Source organism: Scylla paramamosain, chromosome 33 (genome assembly GCF_035594125.1).
Source record: "Scylla paramamosain isolate STU-SP2022 chromosome 33, ASM3559412v1, whole genome shotgun sequence".
Taxonomy (NCBI): domain Eukaryota; kingdom Metazoa; phylum Arthropoda; class Malacostraca; order Decapoda; family Portunidae; genus Scylla; species Scylla paramamosain.
This window is the reverse complement of record NC_087183.1, coordinates 11,285,295-11,307,367: the sequence shown is the minus strand read 5'-3', so window position 1 is coordinate 11,307,367 and position 22,073 is coordinate 11,285,295. Positions and strand designations below refer to the sequence as shown.

The 22,073-nt window shown below is 44.5% G+C and overlaps 1 protein-coding gene across 1 annotated transcript in view; it reads right to left on the bottom strand.

Moving 5' to 3' along the window:
- LOC135089456 (adipokinetic hormone/corazonin-related peptide receptor variant I-like) overlaps positions 1–22,073 on the bottom strand; it is a 43,248-nt gene that overhangs the window by 1,774 nt on the left and 19,401 nt on the right. The window contains 4 exon segments of the mRNA XM_063985035.1: positions 1–716; positions 4,120–4,196; positions 15,506–15,774; positions 21,316–21,460. The exon segment at positions 1–716 is cut by the window's left edge and continues 1,774 nt beyond it. Coding sequence (XP_063841105.1) covers positions 342–716; positions 4,120–4,196; positions 15,506–15,774; positions 21,316–21,460 — 866 coding nt within the window. The 3' untranslated portion in view covers positions 1–341.

Sequence of the window (22,073 nt, the reverse complement as noted above, 5' to 3'; positions counted from 1 at the left end):
CTTCAATCTCAATTCCTAGTTACCGTCAAGACTCATTTTGTGGCAATGCATGTCGGGTGGAAATTGAGAGAAGTGGGGGCACTTATGGAGGGGAATGACGGGAGAGGCGGAGTGTTATTGGTCGTGAGGGCGTCGAAATTTACAGCACTGAGGGGAGGGAGAGGAGGGAGGGGAAGATATGTTTGAGGTCAGGGGACAGAGGGAGAGTGGAGATATGTGGCAATGAGAAACAGAGGTAGAGGGAGGGACGTCTCACAGCACTAACTGGGAGAGTGAGAGCGGCCAGTGACATCAAGGAGAGAAAGGAGGAAGAGGAAAGAAATCACTGGGAGGAACGACACTTAGAGACGGAGGGGATGCGAACTTGAGTGGAGGGGGTAGAGGGGAAGAGAAAACGGAGGCGGAATCGTAACACTAGCAAGAGTGGTGATTCTCCCACACTGGCGGGCGTGGGTGATCCAAAGTGATCGGGTCGTGGTGACTTCTGAAGGAGTGAGCGTGGCAGGACCCGTAGCCCGAGGACACGTCAGCTTCCTCGGAGTGCGTTTCCAGGGGCGGGCAGCGAGGAGGGGGCGGCCGACGGTGGGGGTGGAGGGGAGGTTCTTAGGGGGAGGAGGGAAGGGGAGGGACAGGGGTACCATTGTGGCCATTTCCGCCCCCTCGTGTGACTTGTGTGAGGTTCTGTTCCAGTCCCGAAGTAGTGACCTCATCTTTACCTGACGGGGAGGACACACACACCTGGCACTAGGGCGAAAGGGTTACGTTCCCGAGAGAGAGAGAGAGAGAGAGAGAGAGAGAGAGAGAGAGAGAGAGAGAGAGAGAGAGAGAGAGAGAGAGAGAGAGAGAGAGAGAGAGAGAGAGAGAGAGAAGGAAAAAAAGAGGAAGCAAATAAAGTGAGAGAGAGAGAGAGAGAGAGAGAGAGAGAGAGAGAGAGAGAGAGAGAGAGAGAGAGAGAGAGAGAGAGAGAGAGAGAGAAAACGTATAAATAAAACAATAATGGCAAATAAAAAAAAAACAGACATACATCAAAACACAAGAACCAGCAAATATAATAACAACAACAACAACAACAACAACAACAACAACAACAACAACAAACATTATAAAACACAGCACGTATGTAGAAATAATTCAAACTCCTTCTTACTTCTATTCACATTCTTCCCCTCCCCTTCATAAACACACATACACACACACAAAAAAAAAAAATAAATAAAAAAAAATAAAAAAAATACCCTCCCATTATTTACGTATCTTTAACAAAACAAATATATGAAAAGGATCTAAGATTAAGCTCCTATTTTCCTGTCCTACCTTAGCCCTCTTATTTATGTTCACAAGTTATAATGATATGCCATGAGATCTTTTATTAAATATTAGCAGACTTTAAAACCACCACTCTCTTCTTATATACTATTGTTATAAATAGTTATTCTTTTGTCCTTGTTTGTGGGGAAAGGAAGGGAAGTAGGAGAGAAAAATAACGTTTGGTAAGCTGCTAAGAGAGAGAGAGAGAGAGAGAGAGAGAGAGAGAGAGAGAGAGAGAGAGAGAGAGAGAGAGAGAGAGAGAGAGAGTAAATCGGTAGTGAACAGTGGAGACGGAAAGAACGAGAAAGAAAGAATGGAACAGAATAGAGTGAGAAAGAAGAGGAAAAATAGGAAGGGACAAAGGAAAGGAGGAAGAAGAGGCGTAGAGGTAACAAGAGGAAATTTCGAGTAACAGGGGAGAAAGAAAAATATGCATGAGATTCAGGTGAAGGGAATGGGGAGAGAGAGAGAGAGAGAGAGAGAGAGAGAGAGAGAGAGAGAGAGAGAGAGAGAGAGAGAGAGAGAGAGAGAGAGAGAGAGAGAGAGAGAGAGAGATCAGATAAGAAATGTGTTGGCTGAGGAAGAAAGGCGCAGATTATGATAAAAGGAGAAAAAATAAGGCGTAGGAGAAGAGAGATGAAATAAGGATAAGAAGGAAGGAGAGAAATGTGAGAATTTAGAAGAGAAGAAAAGAAAAGATGAGGATGAGAAAGAAGAGGAAAGAAAAGATTAGGATAGAAACGAGGAAGGAACGGACGGTGAGGAGGAGGAGGAGGAGGAGGAGGAGGAGGAGGAGGAGGAGGAGGAAACAAAATGAGGACGGGAAGGAGGAAGGGACGGAAGGGGAAAAAGTGGAGGAGGAAGGGAGAGAAGAAAATGACAAGGAAGAGGAAGAGAGAGAATGTGAGGAGAAAGAGAAGGAGGAAAAAGTGAAGAGGGAAGGGAAAGTAAGCAACAGAAGAGGAGACAGGATGAGAGAGAGAGAGAGAGAGAGAGAGAGAGAGAGAGAGAGAGAGAGAGAGAGAGAGAGAGAGAGAGAAACCAGTGTGAATGAAAAATAGAGATGACAGGGAGAAAAAAGGAAGATAATGGAGTGTTGTTGACAATGTGAGAGAGAGAGAGAGAGAGAGAGAGAGAGAGAGAGAGAGAGAGAGAGAGAGAGAGAGAGATGATAAGACAAGTTTTGACATGTTCTTGTGTTTCTCAACAGATTAATGGCAAGGTTTACAAATTGCTTCCGCCTGTTAAGAACGTTCATGTTGATGCTTATGAGATTGTGATGGAACTCTTATCAGGCTACAACCCCCCCCCCTCACCTCCTTCCTTGCTTCTCTCCCTCCTTCCTTCTCTCCTTTCCTGCCTTCTTCTCTCCCTGCCTCCTCCTCTACCTGCTAAATTCATTAAATCCTTCCAGCTTCTCCCTTTCTCAATTTCCTTCTCTCTCTCTCTCTCTCTCTCTCTCTCTCTCTCTCTCTCTCTCTCTCTCTCTCTCTCTCTCTCTCTCTCTCTCTCTCTCTCGCCCACTCTATCTCTAATGTATTTCCCTCCTTCCTTCCTTCCTTCCTTCCTTCCTTCCTTCCTTCCTTCCTTCCTTCCTTCCTTCCTTCCTTCCTTCCTTCCTTCCTTCCTTCCTTCCTTCTTTTCTTCCTTCCCCCCTCTTTCTCTCCACGTCTGACACTATCCTTTCTCTCCCTCTTATTAAGCTTTCCTCCTACATCCCTTCAATCCCTCCCCTCCCTCCTGATACTTCTCTCCCTCCCCCTCTCTCCCTCTCCCTCTCCCTCTCCCTCTCCCTGCCTCAATCCGATAACCCGTTCTCTCCTTTCCTGCTTATTCCCTTCCATTTCTCTTCTCCGTCTCTCTCCTATCTCCGTCTTCCGTCATCTACTTAATTTTCCTTTCCTTTAAATGTCTTTCTCCTTTTTTTTTTCTTTTATTCTTTGTTTTACTTTTCCCTTTCATTTTTCTTCCTCTTCCCCATTCTGTTTTATCTGCTTTTCATCCTTTCTTCGTTATCTACTTCTGTTAAACATGATTCTCTTCCTTTATTCCTTCCTTCTTTTCTCTTCCTTCTTCCTTACTTCCCTTCCTCCTATATCTCTTTATCCCTGTACCTTTCTATTTTTTCACTTCTTATGTAGTTCCCCTTAATTATCACCATTTCCCTTTTATTTCTCCCTTCCCTCTTCCTTCTCTCCTTTCTTACGTCTCTGCTTTCTATCGATCTTCCTATTTTCCATCCTTCGCTCCTAATCTACTTATGTGCAGGTCCTTTTCCTTCCCTCTCTTCCTTTCCTTCTCTTCCCTTTCCTGTTTCCTTGTTTCTTCTTTATCTTCTTCCCTTCTTCCATATTCCCCTTTCTTGCACCCTTTCTTATCTGTTTCCTGATCTTCTTTTCCTTCACATTTCTGTATTTTAGTATAATTTTCTTCTCTGTAGCTTTCCTTTCTCTCTCTCTCTCTCTCTCTCTCTCTCTCTCTCTCTCTCTCTCTCTCTCTCTCTCTCTCTCTCTCTCTCTCTCTCTCTCTCTCTCTCTCTCTCTCTCTTCTCCTTCCTTTCATGTTTCCTTCTCTTTCCTCTCCCTCCCTTCCCTCCATCATTCATTATCTTTCCTCTTCTCCTTTCCCTTCCTTCTCTTCATCATTCATTTTCATTCCTCTTCTCCTTTTCCTCCCTTCCCTTCACCATTCATTATCCGTCTCTGTGCCCATTTCGTAAACTTCTCTCCTTTTCTCCAAATATATTCAAGCATCTTTCTCTTTCTGCGCCTTACTCTCCCCTCCCTTCCCTCTCACCCCCGCCTCGCTCACCTGAAGCATGACTCCCATGGCTCGCCTGTCCCTCGTTGAGTTGTATACGGTGCTGCGCGTGTTGGCTGCTGAACCTGCTGGGAGAGAGGGAGAGGGAGAGGGAGGGAGACAGAGTGAAAGGAATTGGGACAGATGAAGGGAGGGATGCAAGGAGAGGAAAGGAGTAAAGGTGGTATAGTGTTGGAGGTAAGGAGAGGAAAGGAAGGGTGGATGGAGGGAGGGATGGAGGAGTAGAGGGAGGAACGGGAGCAAGGAGAGGGAAGGATGAAGGAAGGGAAAGAAAGAATGGAGAAATACTTATTAAAGAAATTATTCAAAGCGCGCGCACAGACACACACACACACACACACACACACACACACACACACACACACACACACACACACACACACACACACACACACACACACACACACACACACACACACACACACACACACACACACACACACACACACACACACACACACACACACACACACACACACACACACACACACACACACACACACACACACACACACACACACACACACACACACACACACACACACACACACACACACACACACACGTTCCCTTCATCCGCTCATCCATGTGCTGAATGTAATCTCAAATTACCCAGCGCTGCTTACGGAAACCCTTTTTGGAGAGCGCGTACTCTGTTTAATCTCGTACTTGATGCTTCACTGGGTGTGTTTGAGCCTCTCAGAAACTTACATTCAAACTGACGTTTCTTGTTGGAGTTTGTTTTCTCTGTGATAACAAATTGGAGGAAATATTGACTTATATTCCCGACAAATTGATTCCTTTTCTTTCTCTTCTTTGTCTTTTTTTTTTTCCCGTCCATCTGGTATCTCAGGAAATACTCATTGAATTCCTGTAAAATTGTTGAGGATGGTGAACCGTGTGTTAGGAAACAATTGATTAGATTTCACGGCGGATCTCGGTATAGACGTGTATGGGTGCAGGATTTTCTTGTCTCCCTCAGGTCGCCCGGCGGCTTCACTCTATTTCATTTCTCGTTTAAATCCACGGAGAATGTTCGAGATATTTCATATTCCCTGGCACTGGGGGAGGTATGCGCTCTCCACGTGCCTTCTGCCTTTCTTTCGCCACTGATCCGTCCCTCGAGGAGGCAACATCCTCATTGCGTAATGCCGACCCGTGTCCTGTGTGGTCGCGTCCTCAGTGGAGTGTGGAGGGCAGAGGTAATCACACGTCAAGTAACATTCCACACTTGCATGCACTGTGTTGAGGAATTTTCCCGCAGTCTCAGGTCCTCTCGTATGCGAAGAATGTTTCAATTGCCAGGTTTTATACGGGAACGGGACTGTGAAGAGATCAGTCGTCTTAAGACTCGTGGGAGACGCTTAGCACAGTAAAGATAAGTGTAGAAATTACCGGATATTTGATCGCCACTGTACCACGAGCAGCGACTTTTCGAGTAATGCACGTGTTACGGCGAGTGTGCTGAAGCATTGTACGTAACACGGCGAACGATTTACAGCGGGCTCATGGAAAGCTGATATAGACGTACTATTCAGAAAACTCTAATCTGATATAAGCCCGCAAATTTGTGTGTGTGTGTGTTTGTGTCTGTGTGTGTCAGTTTTTTTACATGATGATCAGCACTTTTGTCAGCCGTCTAAATCATTCAGTTTTATTTATTTTTTTCCATGCATTTCTTAAGCCAGATTACAGTTTTCCCAGTAGTACCCCGAGCTTCTCCCTGTGGAGGAGTGCACGTGTGTTGCGCGGCTCCTCTTTACGTGCCGGCATTAGTGAGCTGCAAGGACGGTGTTTTCATTAAGCCGAGCCAGCTGCTGTCCTGCCTCGCCGCCTCGCTATGCATTGTTGAGAGAGCTAGATATGCAGCTCCTGGAAGTCTTTGATGTGTTTTGTAGTGCAGTAATTTATCACAGCAGGTGTTTGAAGCAGCATGCATTCACTGATGGGGATTTTTTTTCATTCTTTTTTCACACACACCTGTCATTGTCCAGTACAGGTGGTGGATCAGTGAAGTGTTGTAATTCTCCTGCCTCGTGAAAGTGGGAAGGCTAGATTGGAGGCACAGATATTGAAGGTGAGGTGAAGGGATGCGTAGGTATGGAGAGTGAGATGAAGGTGGATTGCAGGATTGAGTTTGGGAGAGACGCTGCCGGTCGTGAGGCGAGGCAAGGGCACCTCTCACAGTTTCCATATTCTGCTTCGTGTGATATAAACCATTTAGTATTGAAGCTTGTATCATGAAACGCTTTGTTCTCTCATATCGACTATTTTCAAAGGCGTGAATGATGATTACTGGTTTTTTAGTGTTTTTCCCCGTTCACAATGTAGAATCCTTGTTAAACTATCACTAAATTCATGAAGACATCCTCGAAGATCCCTAATAGCTTCCACTGAAGGCTGTTAAGGTAGTCAGTCAGGGTAAGACGCCGAAATGTTTAAAAATACGTGCTTTGACTTAAAATGTTCCACCACAAAAACCATCAAAGTAACGTCTCTGATACAGGTTTTCCCAGTAAGTTTACGGAACTCCCTCAAGATTCTGGAAACAATAACTTCTTTGATTCCCTGTGCGTACTCTTCGTCGAGATAGTCCAGTAGTTTCTCTCTCGTTACTCTTCACAAATACTCACAAGTACCCAGGCAAGAGGAGATAATGTGTTCCCACTATGTATATTTTTCCCCTCGTCATTTTCTTTTAATTAACAGCTAGTAGTGTTTTTGTTGCGTCGTTTTCATGTCACCCGTTTTCTATTTTTTGTCCAGTGAACGGCCCACCCGTGTTTTTATCTTTTTTATAACAGTAATGTCATTTTTTTTTTTTTTGTCCTTTGTGGCGTCAGTTCTTTTGTCAAGTCTCATTTTACACTTTTTTTTTATCTTTTTTTATCTTTTTTTTTTTTTTGGTAGCATGGTTGCATAAGTTTCTATGCCACTTTGTCTTCCTCATTGTCATCCGTAGCTGTAAATATTATGTGTATTTTTCCTACGCCTCTCTCAGCTCGTGTTTAGTCTTTGTCCTGCGTGTTACCACCCTGTTTCTCTTCTCTGTGCCAAACAATCGCGACTTTCTTCTTTGTATTCTTCACCAGTTCGCTTCTTTGTTTGCCTTACGTAAGCTGCAGAAGAAAGGTCTCTGAGTCTTACATGTCTGTTACGTAAGGAACACAGTTACGACTGTTGGTGGAAGATTCATTAGTAATCACTCTTTCAACTTGAATTTTCCACCTTTAATGGGAGTCCTCCTTCCCCCTCCCTCCCCGCACCGTGTCTTGCCTCCGCAGCCTTTGAAGCTCCTACGTTTTGTTAGCTTTGATGTCACACGATAGAAAGGAAGCTCTTTAACTTTGTCCCGTACAGACTTACACGTCTCAAAAGAACCACTTACCCTAGCATCAAAGCGGCCCGGCGCCCCACCAACCTGCCGCGCGAGGGAGGAGTCTCTGGTTTCTTCTGTGGTTTGTGAAAGGGTTGAAGGGCGGAGACAACGCTCGCAAACACAACAACGAACAAAATGATGGTGGTGAGATTAATGTGAATAAATGTACGGATGATACTGATTAATATATAACTAGATTGACAATACTACTACTACTACTACTACTACTACTACTACTGCTGCTACTACTACTACTGCTACCACCACCACCACCACCACTTAAAAATATATATACAAATAAAACGAACGAGGCTTTAGGATATTAGATTACAGAATATTACCACTTGTTACCTATTTTTTTTTACCTCGCTATATTGTAATCAGTTATCGAGGTAAAATTTGATGCATTTCGTGACAACAGTCGCGATATTTAATTGTTTTTTTTTTCTGGGAGTTTTATTTTTCAGCGTCATTTCTTGTTCACTGTTGATTCGTGCATTTTTACCTGTCTCCTAATTACATTTTCCACAGGTGAGTGTCCCTTGATCTTTAGAGGCCAAGTAAGAGAGAGAGAGAGAGAGAGAGAGAGAGAGAGAGAGAGAGAGAGAGAGAGAGAGAGAGAGAGAGAGAGAGAGAGAGAGAGAGAGAGAGAGAGATACTGCACACTCCAAAGTTAAATGGATTAGTTTGTCTCAACTATCAGGAAACTAACCTGTTAGATAGTTAATTGGTTAATTTGCCATTCGGTTAGTCAGCAATTTAGTCAGGTAGTTGGTCATTCAATCAATCATTTAATTCAATTTTAATCATTTAATCATTCAGTCAGCAAGTCAGTCAGTTAATCAGTCAGTCATTTCACTATTCATTCATTTAGTCATTCGTTCAGTCAGTCAGTCGGTCGTTCAATCAGCCACTTGTTCATTCATTCAGTCAGTCATTGAAAAGTTTACAGCGCTAATCGGTCATTCATCCCTCTAATACTCATCCACCAGTTTCACTTTAGCCTATACAGTGCAGCTCATCACAACTTTACAAGGGCCAAAACATCTACTGCTACTTGTTCTTCCTTTACTTTACCTTGTGTTCCTTTGTTAGCGTTCTCCCACTAAAACATTCTCCTCCCTTGGTACTTTTATATTTTCCTTCCTTTCTCGCCGTCTTTTGGCAGGTCATTCCTCCTCCTCCTCCTCCTCCTCCTCCTCCTCCTCCTCCTCCTCCTCCTCCTTTTTCACTCTAAACGTGTCGCTAATGAGGAGAGAACGGGAAGATGGGACGTGGATGAGTAGGAGGGAAAAGACCCAAGATTTTTGTCAAGCAGCGAGCCCCTCTCTCTCTCTCTCTCTCTCTCTCTCTCTCTCTCTCTCTCTCTCTCTCTCTCTCTCTCTCTCTCTCTCTCTCTCTCTCATCCGTCAGTGCCGTCTGGTAATGTGATAAGTGGAAAAAAATGACTTTATTCCAATTGAAAGTTTTATGTGCATAGTTTTGTGCTGTGGTTTTACGGGTACTTCTGGATGTTCAATGTGACAGAGAGAGAGAGAGAGAGAGAGAGAGAGAGAGAGAGAGAGAGAGAGAGAGAGAGAGTGGGGGTGGGATTGTTGCGTCATGTAAAAGGGATGATACGCAGCAACAGATTTCAGACTATGTACTGGCGCGTTACGACGTATCCGGACGCCGCCACCGCAGTAAATATGAATGGATAGGTAAATAAGTAAAAATAGTAGATAAATAAGATGTAAACCTAAAAATAAACGAGAAGTGAAACGAAATAGCTGTACAGATAGATGAAGAAAGAGAGAGAGAGAGAGAGAGAGAGAGAGAGAGAGAGAGAGAGAGAGAGAGAGAGAGAGATGGAAAAGAAATGAGAATAAATAAAAAGTAAGTGTATAGATAAGTAAATGAAAATGAAAAGACAGATTAATAAATGTCACGATAAATGATAATAAAAAAATCCAATTCACTTCCGCGGAAAAAAAAAAAATGAAAAATGCTTCTTTCAATCTTTTTTTTTTTCCCCATTTTAGAGCGCCGAGTTGACAAAACTATTAAACTTTCGTCAAATTTCACTCAATATGAAAATTTACTCTGTATGTTTTCTCTGTTTGTGCCATCCACGAAATTACCCTCTCCCTGAAAAGCAATTATGTAAATCACGTATGTTTTATGACAATGAAAACTTTGCGGAATGAGAAACTGTCTTCGGCGGTAAAGTTTTCAAGACTATAAAGTTTTGCCCGTGATTGTCATGTCGTCCTCACCCCCATGGGCTTCCTCTTACCTCAGCTCCCCGCCAGATGTCATGCTTGTGTCCTGCTGTACTTTTAGGGCCTCATAAACCTACAGGGTGTGTTGGAATTGTCAATAGTTCAGAAGTGCTTTAAAAATATATATTCAGTCGCGTATTGAACTATGTCAGAAGTTTGGTGGTTGAATTCCCTGCTAATGGTCGGTTTCTCTCTCTCTCTCTCTCTCTCTCTCTCTCTCTCTCTCTCTCTCTCTCTCTCTCTCTCTCTCTCTCTCTCTCTCTCTCTCTCTCTCAATTTTTTTAACCTGTGCTTCGTGATACACTAAACAGAAATAGTAATGAAAATATACTACTACTACTACTACTACTACTACTACTACTACTTCTGGTAATAACTAGTGATAATATTAACAACAACAACAACAACAACAACACAACAACAGTAACAAGAACAACAGCCTAACAATGACGTCCCGGTTTACATACAGACGTCAGAACCTGTCGGGCGCCGTCATTTGTACCGGAGTGATGCATCGCCGTAATATGTGGCGTGAGGTGGTGCAGAAAGGCTGGCATTAGGGCTGCTGTCAAACGTGTCAGCGCGGACCATCATTAGTCTGTTTAGCTCAGCACGATGAATGGCTCCCTCATCTACCCACTTATCTCCCTACTCTCTGCGTCCCGGCGTGAGGCATGACAGTCAGCGCGTGGATCAGCTAAGCAACGCCATTCCTCTAGGTTTGGAGTTTGCCAACAAAGGGAGTTATTTAATTAATGGTGGCTGGGTGGCGAGAGTAAGGCTAAGGAGCATACTGTGAAACACTTCTGGCGGGGCTTCCACTATTCTCCAAAGGCGGTATTTTCAGGATGTTTTTACGGTTCTAGTGACAAATTAATAATATTTTTACATTATGAACAGGAGAAACACTCTTGAGAACCCGGCTAATCATCTCTGTGGCCTTTGAAAATAGTCGTGGTGAGAGAGTAAAGCGTTTCTGAATACAGGTCCTCACCAGGCTGATGTGAATAGACTTGCCTATTGTTTTGCGAGGAGTTTATTGCAATGGTGTCCCCTGGTGTCTTGATGAAGTGCTTCGTGAGTAGCCATCACGTAGTTCCGTAAACGTCACTCCACCAGCCACGTTATGGTCGTGTTAACAAGCCTGTATTGACAGCTGCCGGTCTTGGTGTGGTGGTATAGGTGACGCAGTGAGGGAATGCAGTGTGTACTTCCGCCACGTATCTGTGTATGCAGTTCAGTTGCTTCAACTACCACGTCAAATACTCTTACTGTAAGCCACCCTGTGTGCTGTGCTGTGCGCTGTGCCGGCGAGCAACAGGTGTCCGCCCCCCACGCCGCGAGCCAAAGGACTCGCTGGTGGTGGTGGTGGTGGTGGTGGTGGTGAATTGTTACATGTTGGCTTCTCTTCTGTGCCCCGCCACCCACCAGCATGTCGATGCCTCACGAAGATACGAGTGCATTGTCTGATTGCATGTCATCAGCACAGAGTTAACAGACGCGCCAATCACGGGAAAGTTATAACTTCCTGTTGGACGAAGCAAATAAATGCGTGATACAGTTGACGGCCACAAGTTATTCAGATCGGTGCCTCGTCCGTGTGGCGCCGAGGCCAGGGCGACTCACGGATGCACTCACGCACCGCGCTGGCAGCATCCTCATCTTGTAGTCAGTAATTACCACAGTGTTCACAGCTAGCACCGTCATCCAGGAGTGGTCCCTGTATGTTATTGCTGAAATCAAGGTTTTAAAATTATTTCCTCGTGCGATTCACTTAAATGCGTCACGATAATGTTTCATACATGTTGTTATGCAAACATGATTTTTAACAGCGCTGACTGTCCTCACAGCGGGGCAGCCACTGACCACTTGTGGCGGGACAGGGGGCGGTAATACGAGTATCAGGGTCAAAAGCGAAGTCCAGGAGTTTTGAGACTTGCCAGAGGAGACAGTCGGTAACTTTTAGTGACGCGGGCTTAGGAGCTCAGGAGCTTCAGCCATTACCTCGGCGGCGTGATGCATAACTTTGTGATCTCGTAATGAGGTCACTCGAGGCACAGGTCACCGCACGTGTTTTACGGCAGGTGATGACGATATCTGTGCAGAAGGACGAATATCTGGATCTTGCGCTGGAAGTTTTTGTCAGTGTCTGCGAGGAATGGATGTCAAGCCGCGGCCTGAAGAGGCGGACGGGTGCTTTCAGGAAGACGATCACTGCTGGAATTGCGGGTCATCAATGGCCACGTGTCATTTCACTGATTCCCACACAAACTAGATCAAGGACTGCTCGCCTGGCTGGCCTTCTAAGCCGTCACTCATGCTGTGCTGGCATTCAGGTCAGTAGAGTGGACTTAGTAATCAGGTTACGCTATATCATAAAGTAGCCTGCGCCTTTGCTCTCCCCACATCTCTCACTTCAGATAGTGTAGCTCATCATACTTTCATTAGGGTCAACAGGTCTGGTGCTGCTTTGTCTTCCCCTGTGTAATAAAGGAGGTCTGGGTCTGAAGGGCGCCTGGTTCAAGGTCCCTCGTTGATGTAACCCATCCGGCTGCCGCGTTCTCTCCCTCCCGGTGAAACAAACACTCTGCCTCCTCGCCCTAACATTTGCCTCACCGTCATAACATTTGTTTGCCGTGGCTTCACCATTTCGTCAAGTCAGGCAGATGATCGGCAGAGCGGCGCCGCACGTGCGTCAGCTGCGCGGCGGCGGCTTACGTACTATTTTTGTCACGACACGGAGAGTGCCTCATTACACACACACACACACACACACACACACACACACACACACACACACACACACACACACACACACACACACACACACACACACACACACACACGCGAGCGCGCGCATGCTCTAAATACATATATAAATAACTTTTTTTATTCAAGAAAAAACGTAACACGTATTAAAGGTCTAGAATTAATTTATCTTGATGGAGAACATTGGGCTTACAAAGTTAGAAGTACAAGAGAGAGAGAGAGAGACAGAGAGAGAGAGAGAGAGAGAGAGAGAGAGAGAGAGAGAGAGAGAGAGAGAGAGAGAGAGAGAGAGAGATAAACACGTAAACTGATGGTCCTCTACAACTTGTCACACTTGCCTCCACAGTATTCAGGCTGAAGGCGTAACCTCAATACTTGTCTGGTGTTTGTGCTGTCCCTCTCACTCTCCCTTCACCTCACCAGTCCGTCACGCCACACAGTTAATTTTCCGTCTGTCCCTTTCCCCTCCGTCAGTCTGAGCCAAGTCTTCTCGTTTCTTTCCTTTCTGTTTCTCATCTCATCTTCCTTTTTAACGCAATTTCGTGCATTTTTTCTTTTATGTGCATTTACGAAAGGATTGCACAAGGGAATTGGTGTTTAGAAAGAGAGAGAGAGAGAGAGAGAGAGAGAGAGAGAGAGAGAGAGAGAGAGAGAGAGAGAGAGAGAGAGAGAGAGAGAGAGAGAGAGAGAATTTCCTAATGACTGTCTTATGCAAACGCTGTACATGATTGTAAGAAAACTAAATTAATTCCGTGCATCTCCCCGACTCTCTCTCTCTCTCTCTCTCTCTCTCTCTCTCTCTCTCTCTCTCTCTCTCTCTCTCTCTCCCCCCCCATTCCTCAATCACGTGATGTTTCCTTTACTTCTCCTTTTTCTCCCCTCCTCTCCCTCCGTCTCCTATTTCTACGTGATCTCCCGCCTCCTCCTCCTCCTCCTCCTCCTCCTCCTCCTCCACCTCCTCCTCTACCTCCTCTTCCTCCCTGGTGTCCTTAAATCATCTCTCCTTCATCAACTTTCTCGTTAAATCACCTTCATAAATTTTTTAACTCAGTCTTCTTCATTGCTTTCAGTCTCACTGTTAAATTCCTTCTTTTCTTTCTCATTCCTCTTCTTATTCATCCATTCCCTCATCTCGCTCTCCATCATCACTACCTCCTCTCTTAGTCCGTCTTCCCTTCCCTCCTCCTCCTGTCCTTCATTCCCTTTCTTCCCCATTTCTTATCTTATACCTCCAATCCCCTTCCTTCACCCCCAGTACCTCCTCTCCTAGTCCATATTCTCTTCTCCCCACCCCCCTTCTCACCATATCCTTCACTCTTCCTCACGACCTTCCCTTCCTTCCGTCTCCCTTTCACCATACGAATGAAGGAGCGTCCTACGTTTTCTATTGAAGGGGAGACTTACGTTTTCCATTTCGCGATCACCTTTGGGAGTCTGGGCACGGCATCTCGTAAGTCACCACTAAAGGAAGTCAAGGAGGATAGATTTTTGTGGGATTAGTCTCCTTTGTGCTTTGAGAGGGAGGAGTGGAGGGAAGGACTGATGTGTGTGTGTGTGTGTGTGTGTGTGTGTGTGTGTGTGTGTGTGTGTGTATGTGTGTGTCTTAGGTTCCTTCTCTGTATCTTAAATCTCGCAGCCTCCTATTCTCTCTCTCTCTCTCTCTCTCTCTCTCTCTCTCTCTCTCTCTCTCTCTCTCTCTCTCTCTCTCTCTCTCTCTCTCTCTCATTTTATCCTGATCGTTTTTCACCGTAATCCTTCCTGCACTTCTCTTCCTCTTGACTCTCCGCGCTGTCTCCTTCCTTCGTCTTATCGCTCGTTATCTTCCTCCCTCCACTTCTTACCGTCACTTTCTCTTTCATTCTCTCTCTTTTCAGTTTCCCGTTTTCTTCCCTCCATTGCAGTACTGTTTTATTTCCTTTTTCTTGTCGTTTTTGCTTCCCTGTTTTTTTTTTCCTTTTTTTTTGCAGTGTAGTCTTTTTGATCTCTCCCTCTCCTTCCCTCCTTCCTTCCAAATCTTTCCTTCTTCCCTCTGTTTTTTCCTTCCCTCTGTCTCTGCTCATCTCACGTACTTTTTTTTTGGGGGGGCGGAGGGGGGCAGCTGTCTCTCATCCTTTTCCCCTTTACTTTGTTGTGTTTCCTTCTTTTACATTTTTCCTTGTCTACTTTTACTTTCCCTTGCCTCCTCTCTCTCTCTCTCTCTCTCTCTCTCTCTCTCTCTCTCTCTCTCTCTCTCTCTCTCTCTCTCTCTCTCTCTCTCTCTCTCTCTCTCTCTCTCTCTCTCTCTCTCTCTCTCTCTCTCTCTCTTTTAATTTCCTGTTTCCTCTCACTCGTTAAGGAAGCACTGCATTTCTCCCTCTCTTTTACCTTCCTTTTGCATTCTCACAGACATTCTCTCTCTCTCTCTCTCTCTCTCTCTCTCTCTCTCTCTCTCTCTCTCTCTCTCTCTCTCTCTCTCTCTCTCTCTCTCTCTCTCTCTCTCCTTTTAACTTATTCTTTTTCATGTACTGTCTTTCTTCTTGTTTTCCCTTCGTGTTCTTTAATCCCACTGGTTCTTTTTCTCATTCCATTTTTTTTCTTTTTTTTTTGTCTCTGCTTCACTTTTTTTTTGTATCAGTCGACACATTTACCGTTTTATTCACTTTTCCTTTCCATTTGTTCCTCTTTCCTCCACTTTTCCTTTCCGCTTTTTATTGCCACTGACACTTTTCTCTTTTCAACCTTTCCTTTCTACACACACACACACACACACACACACACACACACACACACACACACACACACACACACACACACACACACACACACACACACACACACACACACCTTCATCCATTTCCTCACCAACACACTCTTTTTATCCCTAGACCTTTTTATCCTTTCACCTCGTTCCTCTCACCTTCACTCTTTCTCCTGGCACTCTCCACACATGCACTCACAAGCACACTCCAATACACTCCAAAATACTCACCTTGACAGTTCCCGTTGCTCTTACACGAGTGGGGCGTCGGGGGAGGGACGAGAGATTCAAGACGATGGCGGCCTCCTCTCCGTCGCCCGCAGCAGCAGCAACACAGGCAGCAGAAGTCCCCTGCCTGGTCGCACAGCCCCCTGCAGCAGCTTATGGAGTAGCGGCCGTAAATGATTGGATTCACCACGGAGTTACTGACGGCGATGATGAAAAGGATGTCCTGTACGTGTTTGTTCATGTCGTAGAACGTTTTCGGGTCTATGAAGTTCCTGTGGCGGGGAAGATAACGGGTTTGTGAGTTGGTTGATGGGGAGGGTTGATGGATACAGAAGTTCCTATTGTGGAGAATATATGGCTTTGGTGAGGAGATTGTTGTATGGGGTAGTGTGTGTGTGTGTGTGTGTGTGTGTGTTTGAATGTCTGCAGAAGCTCCTCTCATGGGAAAGTGCTGGTGTTGAGGCGGTGTGTGGGAGACTACGTTATTTTATGCATATTGGCCATGTTGTTGTTCAAGGCTAAGATGGAGGAAGACACATTGGTGGCGGTGGTTGTGATCAGAGCAAGAGCGTTTTTAAGAGTGAATGTAGGTTAAGGTGTAGTGAAGGTTAAGGCTGAGGGAGGGAGGATAATAGGAAGGGCGATGATAGATGTGGTAGTGTTCGGAGATGATGTGTCAAAGGGTTAGTAGAAAATGAATGGAGGGTAGACTTATGAAGATGTGCACGGGTGAAGAAGAAAGAAAAGTGGTAATCATTGGAAGTAAGGTGTAGGAGGGGAGACGAAAGAGAAAGGAAAGGAAATTAAGCTGAGGGTGAAGAAAGGATAGCTAAGAAATATCATAGCGAAACTCGTAATCTCTAAAGGTAGGAATTTAGATAGAAGAGAAAAAAAAGTGAATTAAATTGATGAAGAAAGGAAAACTAAGGAAGATCACAATGAAACGTAATCCTTGAAGGTAATGTGTGCGAGGATAGATTAGATAGAAAGCATATAAATTAAACTGAAGGTGAAGAAATGATAGAATGTGGCAAGCAAAAACCAAGGAGGGAGATGCTAATATTTGGTGATGCTGCCCGAAGACATTGTAGTACCACTGATACGAAGAGTAAGTCAATAATACCTGATACCTTACACCAACGAGAAATAAAATCTTCTCAGTATAGTGTAGTAAAGTCAAACAACACCGTAAGAATCTAAGAATGTATTACAGTTTGAAATCCCTCGCAATTCTTTGTAACCTTGTAATCTTGTAGTGAAATGACGTTGGGTTAGAGACGAGCGGTTAAATTGAGGAGTGAAGGATGCAGAAGACGAGAGGTGGCAGTTGTGGTAGTGGTAGTGGTGAGATTTGGAACAGAGGGTGCAGTTTAAGAAGAATAAAGGTGATGGAAGAGAAGTAAAGGTTAATCTGGTGGCGAAGGAAGATGAATGTGTGGGAGGCAGAAGAAAAAGAAAGAGATAGAAAGGATTTATTTACAACGGACAAGAAAAGCAGAGATGAAAGATGATGATGAGGAGGCAACAAAGTGAGAGAAAGTGACAGTGACGGGCAGGTGAAGAGAGATATTAATTACCGTGATGAATGAGCAAATGCGATGCCACGAGAGAGAGAGAGAGAGAGAGAGAGAGAGAGAGAGAGAGAGAGAGAGAGAGAGAGAGAGAGACAGAGAGAGAGAGTATTGTAGGTGGCTAATGGAGATAGAGAGAGGAAGGAGAAGAGCCGTTTATCTCCCTGTCTCCCGTTGCTTCCTCTCTTTGGCTTGTGCACGTGTCAGGATATGCGGGTGAACAAATGTGTGGTCATATCTTATCCCAGAGAGAGAGAGAGAGAGAGAGAGAGAGAGAGAGAGAGAGAGAGAGAGAGAGAGAGAGAGAGAGAGAGAGGAACAAATGAATAGCAGAAGGGTGGTAGGAAGGCGAGGAAAGATGTTCCTTAATTGAAAAGATTTGTCTTACGTTATTTTCTTGCCAGACTGATATGAGAGAGAGAGAGAGAGAGAGAGAGAGAGAGAGAGAGAGAGAGAGAGAGAGAGAGAGAGAGAGAGAGAGAGAGAGAGAGAGAGAGAATGTACTATATTAATCTGTACCTCCGTTATACAAATTAATCCTCCATTTTCTCATCCACGAGACAAAGATTTTAGACACGTTTCGTATTCCCTTTAATTTCACAGACTAAGAGACACGAGGCACGAGGCGGGAAGCGGGAGGCTGAGAATTCTTTACTGGACGCGGAAGAGAAATACAAGGACCATTGTAATCTTCCGCTTTGTTATCTGTTTGTCGGTTGCCGGTGTGGGACGGATGAAGCAGTAACAGCAACACTCTCAACGATTAGTAACATGACGGTATCTTGGGCAGAGCGTGGAGGAAGTCTGCTAAACGTACGCGTGGTAAATTTATGATAAAAATGATACGCAGACACAACACTTACTGGGATTATTTACGTGACTATTTTTGGGTAGAGGGTCGAGAGTCTGTTAAATGTACCATAGATAAATTTATGGATGAAAATTATACGTAAACTCTAGTAATTATTAACGTGACTCTTGGGGAAGGAGTGGAGGTCTCTGGTAAATGTACGCCAGGTAGATTTATGGATAGACATGATAGGTGGATATAGAGATTTAGGCATATATTTTCTGTACAAGGACCGCCACGTTTAGGCTTACTGGGGTCTTACTGTCTCCTTATGTTCTCACAATGTTTCGGTGTTTTATCGCGATTAATTTTGTGTTAGGTTAGGTTAGGGTTCGGTTAGGTTAGGTTAGGGTTCGGTTAGGTTAGGTTAGGGTTCGGTTAGGTTAGGTTAGGGTTAGGTTAGGGTTAGGTTAGGTTAGGTTAGGGTTAGGTTAGGTTAGGTTAGGTTACAGTTAGGTTAGGTTAGGGTTAGGTTAGGTTAGGGTTAGGTTAGGTTAGGTTAGGTTAGGTTAGGTTAGGGTCTTACTGTCTTCTTATATTCTCACAATGTTTCGGTTTATTATCCCAGTTGATTTTATGTTGTAGTTGAAGTTTTGAGGCTTCTCAGGATATTTCCATTTCTGATGTTTAACAAGGATTCTGCATCATTGGGGAAAGAGACCCATGAGAACCTAACTAACCATCCGCGGCCTTCACAAATAAACCTTGTGGACTGAGGCTTTAGGTGCACTGATGCTGTGTACCTTGTGACGCAGGAGATCTTTAAGTCTGGCAAGCTTGTGAGGTCTTGCGGCCATCATAACTCGTGTCCTTTAACGGCAGGGTATCTGATGACCGTCCCCTGCACCGTGCCTTCCTCCACCTCCCTCCACCTTCCAACTTTGTGCCTGGGTTCTCTAGAGCTGGTTGACTTTACACGCCGCACCGCCACACTGGAACTTTGCCCTTGCGCAGAGCCTTGTTAAGCACTGGCGGGCCGGGCTGGCGATAGTGTGGGCTGCCTTTGACGTTCCCGCTGCGTCAGGAAACTCCGGCACACTGGCGTAACTTACCGGGGAGTGGATCAGGTTACTATGAGGAGAATGATAAGTTGTTTAGCCAGTCTGTTGATAAGCCCTTTGTGTTCGTTCGTGGGAAGTATCGTGACACCACCACCACCACCACTACCACGGACAACAGCAAGACCTAACCGCCCTATCCAAAGAGACGTACCCTCAGATTACATTACCTGAGCGGCATCCACTGTCCAGGTGGTGCTGTATATACTCCCTTGTCTTTGTGGTAGCTGGGGAATAGCATTACTTTAGGGGGTAATGGACGCAAACACGGAGGTGGTGGTGGTAGTGGTGGTGGTGGTGGTGGTGGTGGCGGCGATGTGTTCACAGGTGTACGAAATGATGGTGACGGTGAGCGATAAATTACGAAGTGGAATAAAAAACGATAGGTACTTGCCACTCGAGATAGACAACTTGCTATCGTTAGTGGTGTTTAGAGAGAGAGAGAGAGAGAGAGAGAGAGAGAGAGAGAGAGAGAGAGAGAGAGAGAGAGAGAGAGAGAGAGAGAGAGGCGGCCTACTCAGATAAATCGATAAGATACAGATGTTCCTATACGCTCAGTGTTGATAAAAAGGAATAAAAAAGAGCAAATAGGCCACGCTAAACATCATTATCTAACCAAACAAAGACACCTCCAGAATACACGCCCCTCCATCCAGCCCGCTAAGACACATTTCTCTCTCTCTTCCTCCCTCGGCTCACTTACACCCTTGTACTCTCCCTCCGTCAAGACACATCTGCTCCTCTCGTCTCCCTGAAATACACCTCGCCCTCCCTTTCCTGAAACACACCCTCTCCTCTCCCTTCGTCTAAGATACACTTCCCCTCCTCTTCCTTCCTAAAATATAACCCGTTTTCTCTCACAAAAAAAAAAAATAAAATAAATAAATAAATAAATAAATAAATAAAGGAGATAAAAATACTAATTATTCTTCCCTATCCTTACCTCTCTCTTCGCCTTCCCTTCCATCTACCTCTCCCTCTACCTCTCCCTCTCTCCAAAACTAAAAGAAAAAAAAAGTCATAAAGAAGTGAAGAGATTTCCACTATTGCCTCAGGTGTGGGTTGTGAGGGACACTTGGAGTTATGACAAACCCGTAGGGAGTCTCAGGGTGAGCGTAAAAATCCTCCTGTTACTCAAAAAATAATATTGAATCAAGAGAGAAAGGGAAAAAGTACTACAGGAGTGAGAAGGGAAAGTGAAAATTCATCTTTGGCTTTGAGTGTGGTGGCGAGGTGAAGTGTGTGTGTGTGTGTGTGTGTGTGGAGAGAGAGAGAGAGAGAGAGAGAGAGAGAGAGAGAGAGAGAGAGAGAGAGAGAGAGAGAGAGAGAGGGGGGGGGAGGCGAGATCATAAAGATTTGCATGATTCCGAATGAAAAACAAAACAAAAAATCAGACTTTTTTTTGCAGTAGTAGTTTATACAGTCTTTGGAACACTAAAATTGATAAACAGATAGATATGTTAATAGAGACAGACAGACAAACAAATACACAGATACTCATAGATTTATAGACAAGCAGATAGATGAATAAGTAGACAAATAGCTAGATAGGTTGATAGACAGACAGACAGACAGCAGAAGTCAAGGACAAAAAGAGTAAAAGGAAAGACAAAAGAGGGAGAGAAAACAAACACAAACTGACAGACAGAACGCGAAATCATTTTATGTGAAACCCAGCCGAGTCATGTTGCACCGGAGAGGAGGAATGAAAGCTAGAGGGAAAAGAAGAAAGGAAATAGTGAGATGTGGGAAAACAAAAGGGGAAGGAAACAGACAGACAGACAAACTGGCGGGCAAAAAAGACGAAGGGGCAAAATCATATTATTGGAAGCCTTGTGGTGAGAAATTAAACTTGAACCCTTTTTTTTTTTTCTTTTCAGATAGGTGACTGAAGTGGAGCAAGACTGCCAATAAACACACACACACACACACACACACACATGACGTAAAAAGGACACAACAAGCAATTTAACTTTACATAAGATTAAAATGCACAGGAAAATAATTGCCAACTTTTCCAGTTTGGCTCACTGTATTACCCTTAAATTACCTACATTATTTGGAAAAAGGACGCGAAGACTGTAAACTAAAGAAAACATCAGGACATGGTATAGAAAACAAAACCTTACGAGCTTGACTTATATAAATGCAGGCTGTTAAGTGAGAGTACATACAGGTAGATACGAGTACAGACAGATAAATACAGGTACAGACAAGTAAATGCAAGCAGGTAGATGAGAGTACACACAGGTAGACACGAACAAGTAAATACAAGTACAGGCAGGTAAATACAAATAGGCAGGTAAACAGACAGGTAAACCTTGTGTTCCTTACCAAAGCGTGCCCAGGGCGTAGGGCGTCCAGCACCAGACGAAGGCCATGACGATGATAAAGGTCATTCGCAAAGTCCTCGTCCTCGCCCTCTCTATATTGGACATGTTGCTCCGCCGAAGTTGTAGGCGGCCGTGGTACCTCCCCCCTGCGTGTGGTCGTCTGTGGGAGTTATGGATGGCGGGGTTAATTTAAAGTAATTTAGTAACCTGATAGTTTCTATTTTAGTGCTTTTGTATTTTTAACTTCTTAGAATTCTTGAAACGATTATCTGGTCTTAACTTAAATATTCGATAATCCTATTTTCGACCCAAGACGTAGACATCTTAAAATACTTGATTATCATAATTTTAGTAAACCATACAAGAATGAGACAGCTCGGGCATGTCAGATGAAGGGATGAGGCGTGTGTGGGAGGAAGGATGCTGGAAAGGGACATACTCGGCGGGAGGGAGAAAGGAAGACCAAAGAGGAGATTTATGGATGCAGTGAAAGAAAACATGCAAGTGGTGGGTGTGACAGAGGAAGGCGCAGAAAACTGAGCATAATGGAAAAGAAGTAATCCATATACGTAGCAAGTTACTGGATTATACAAGTAAAAATTATCCGTTATCTTACAGTTAGGTCATGACTTACGTGTAAACATAGGTTTAATTTGCCGCAGGTTTCAAAATAAGACTGAAATACATAGACTAATTAGCGAGAACAACAGTAAATAGCACTGTGATCATATCAACGTGTCCTCAGGTGGCAAAGTTACC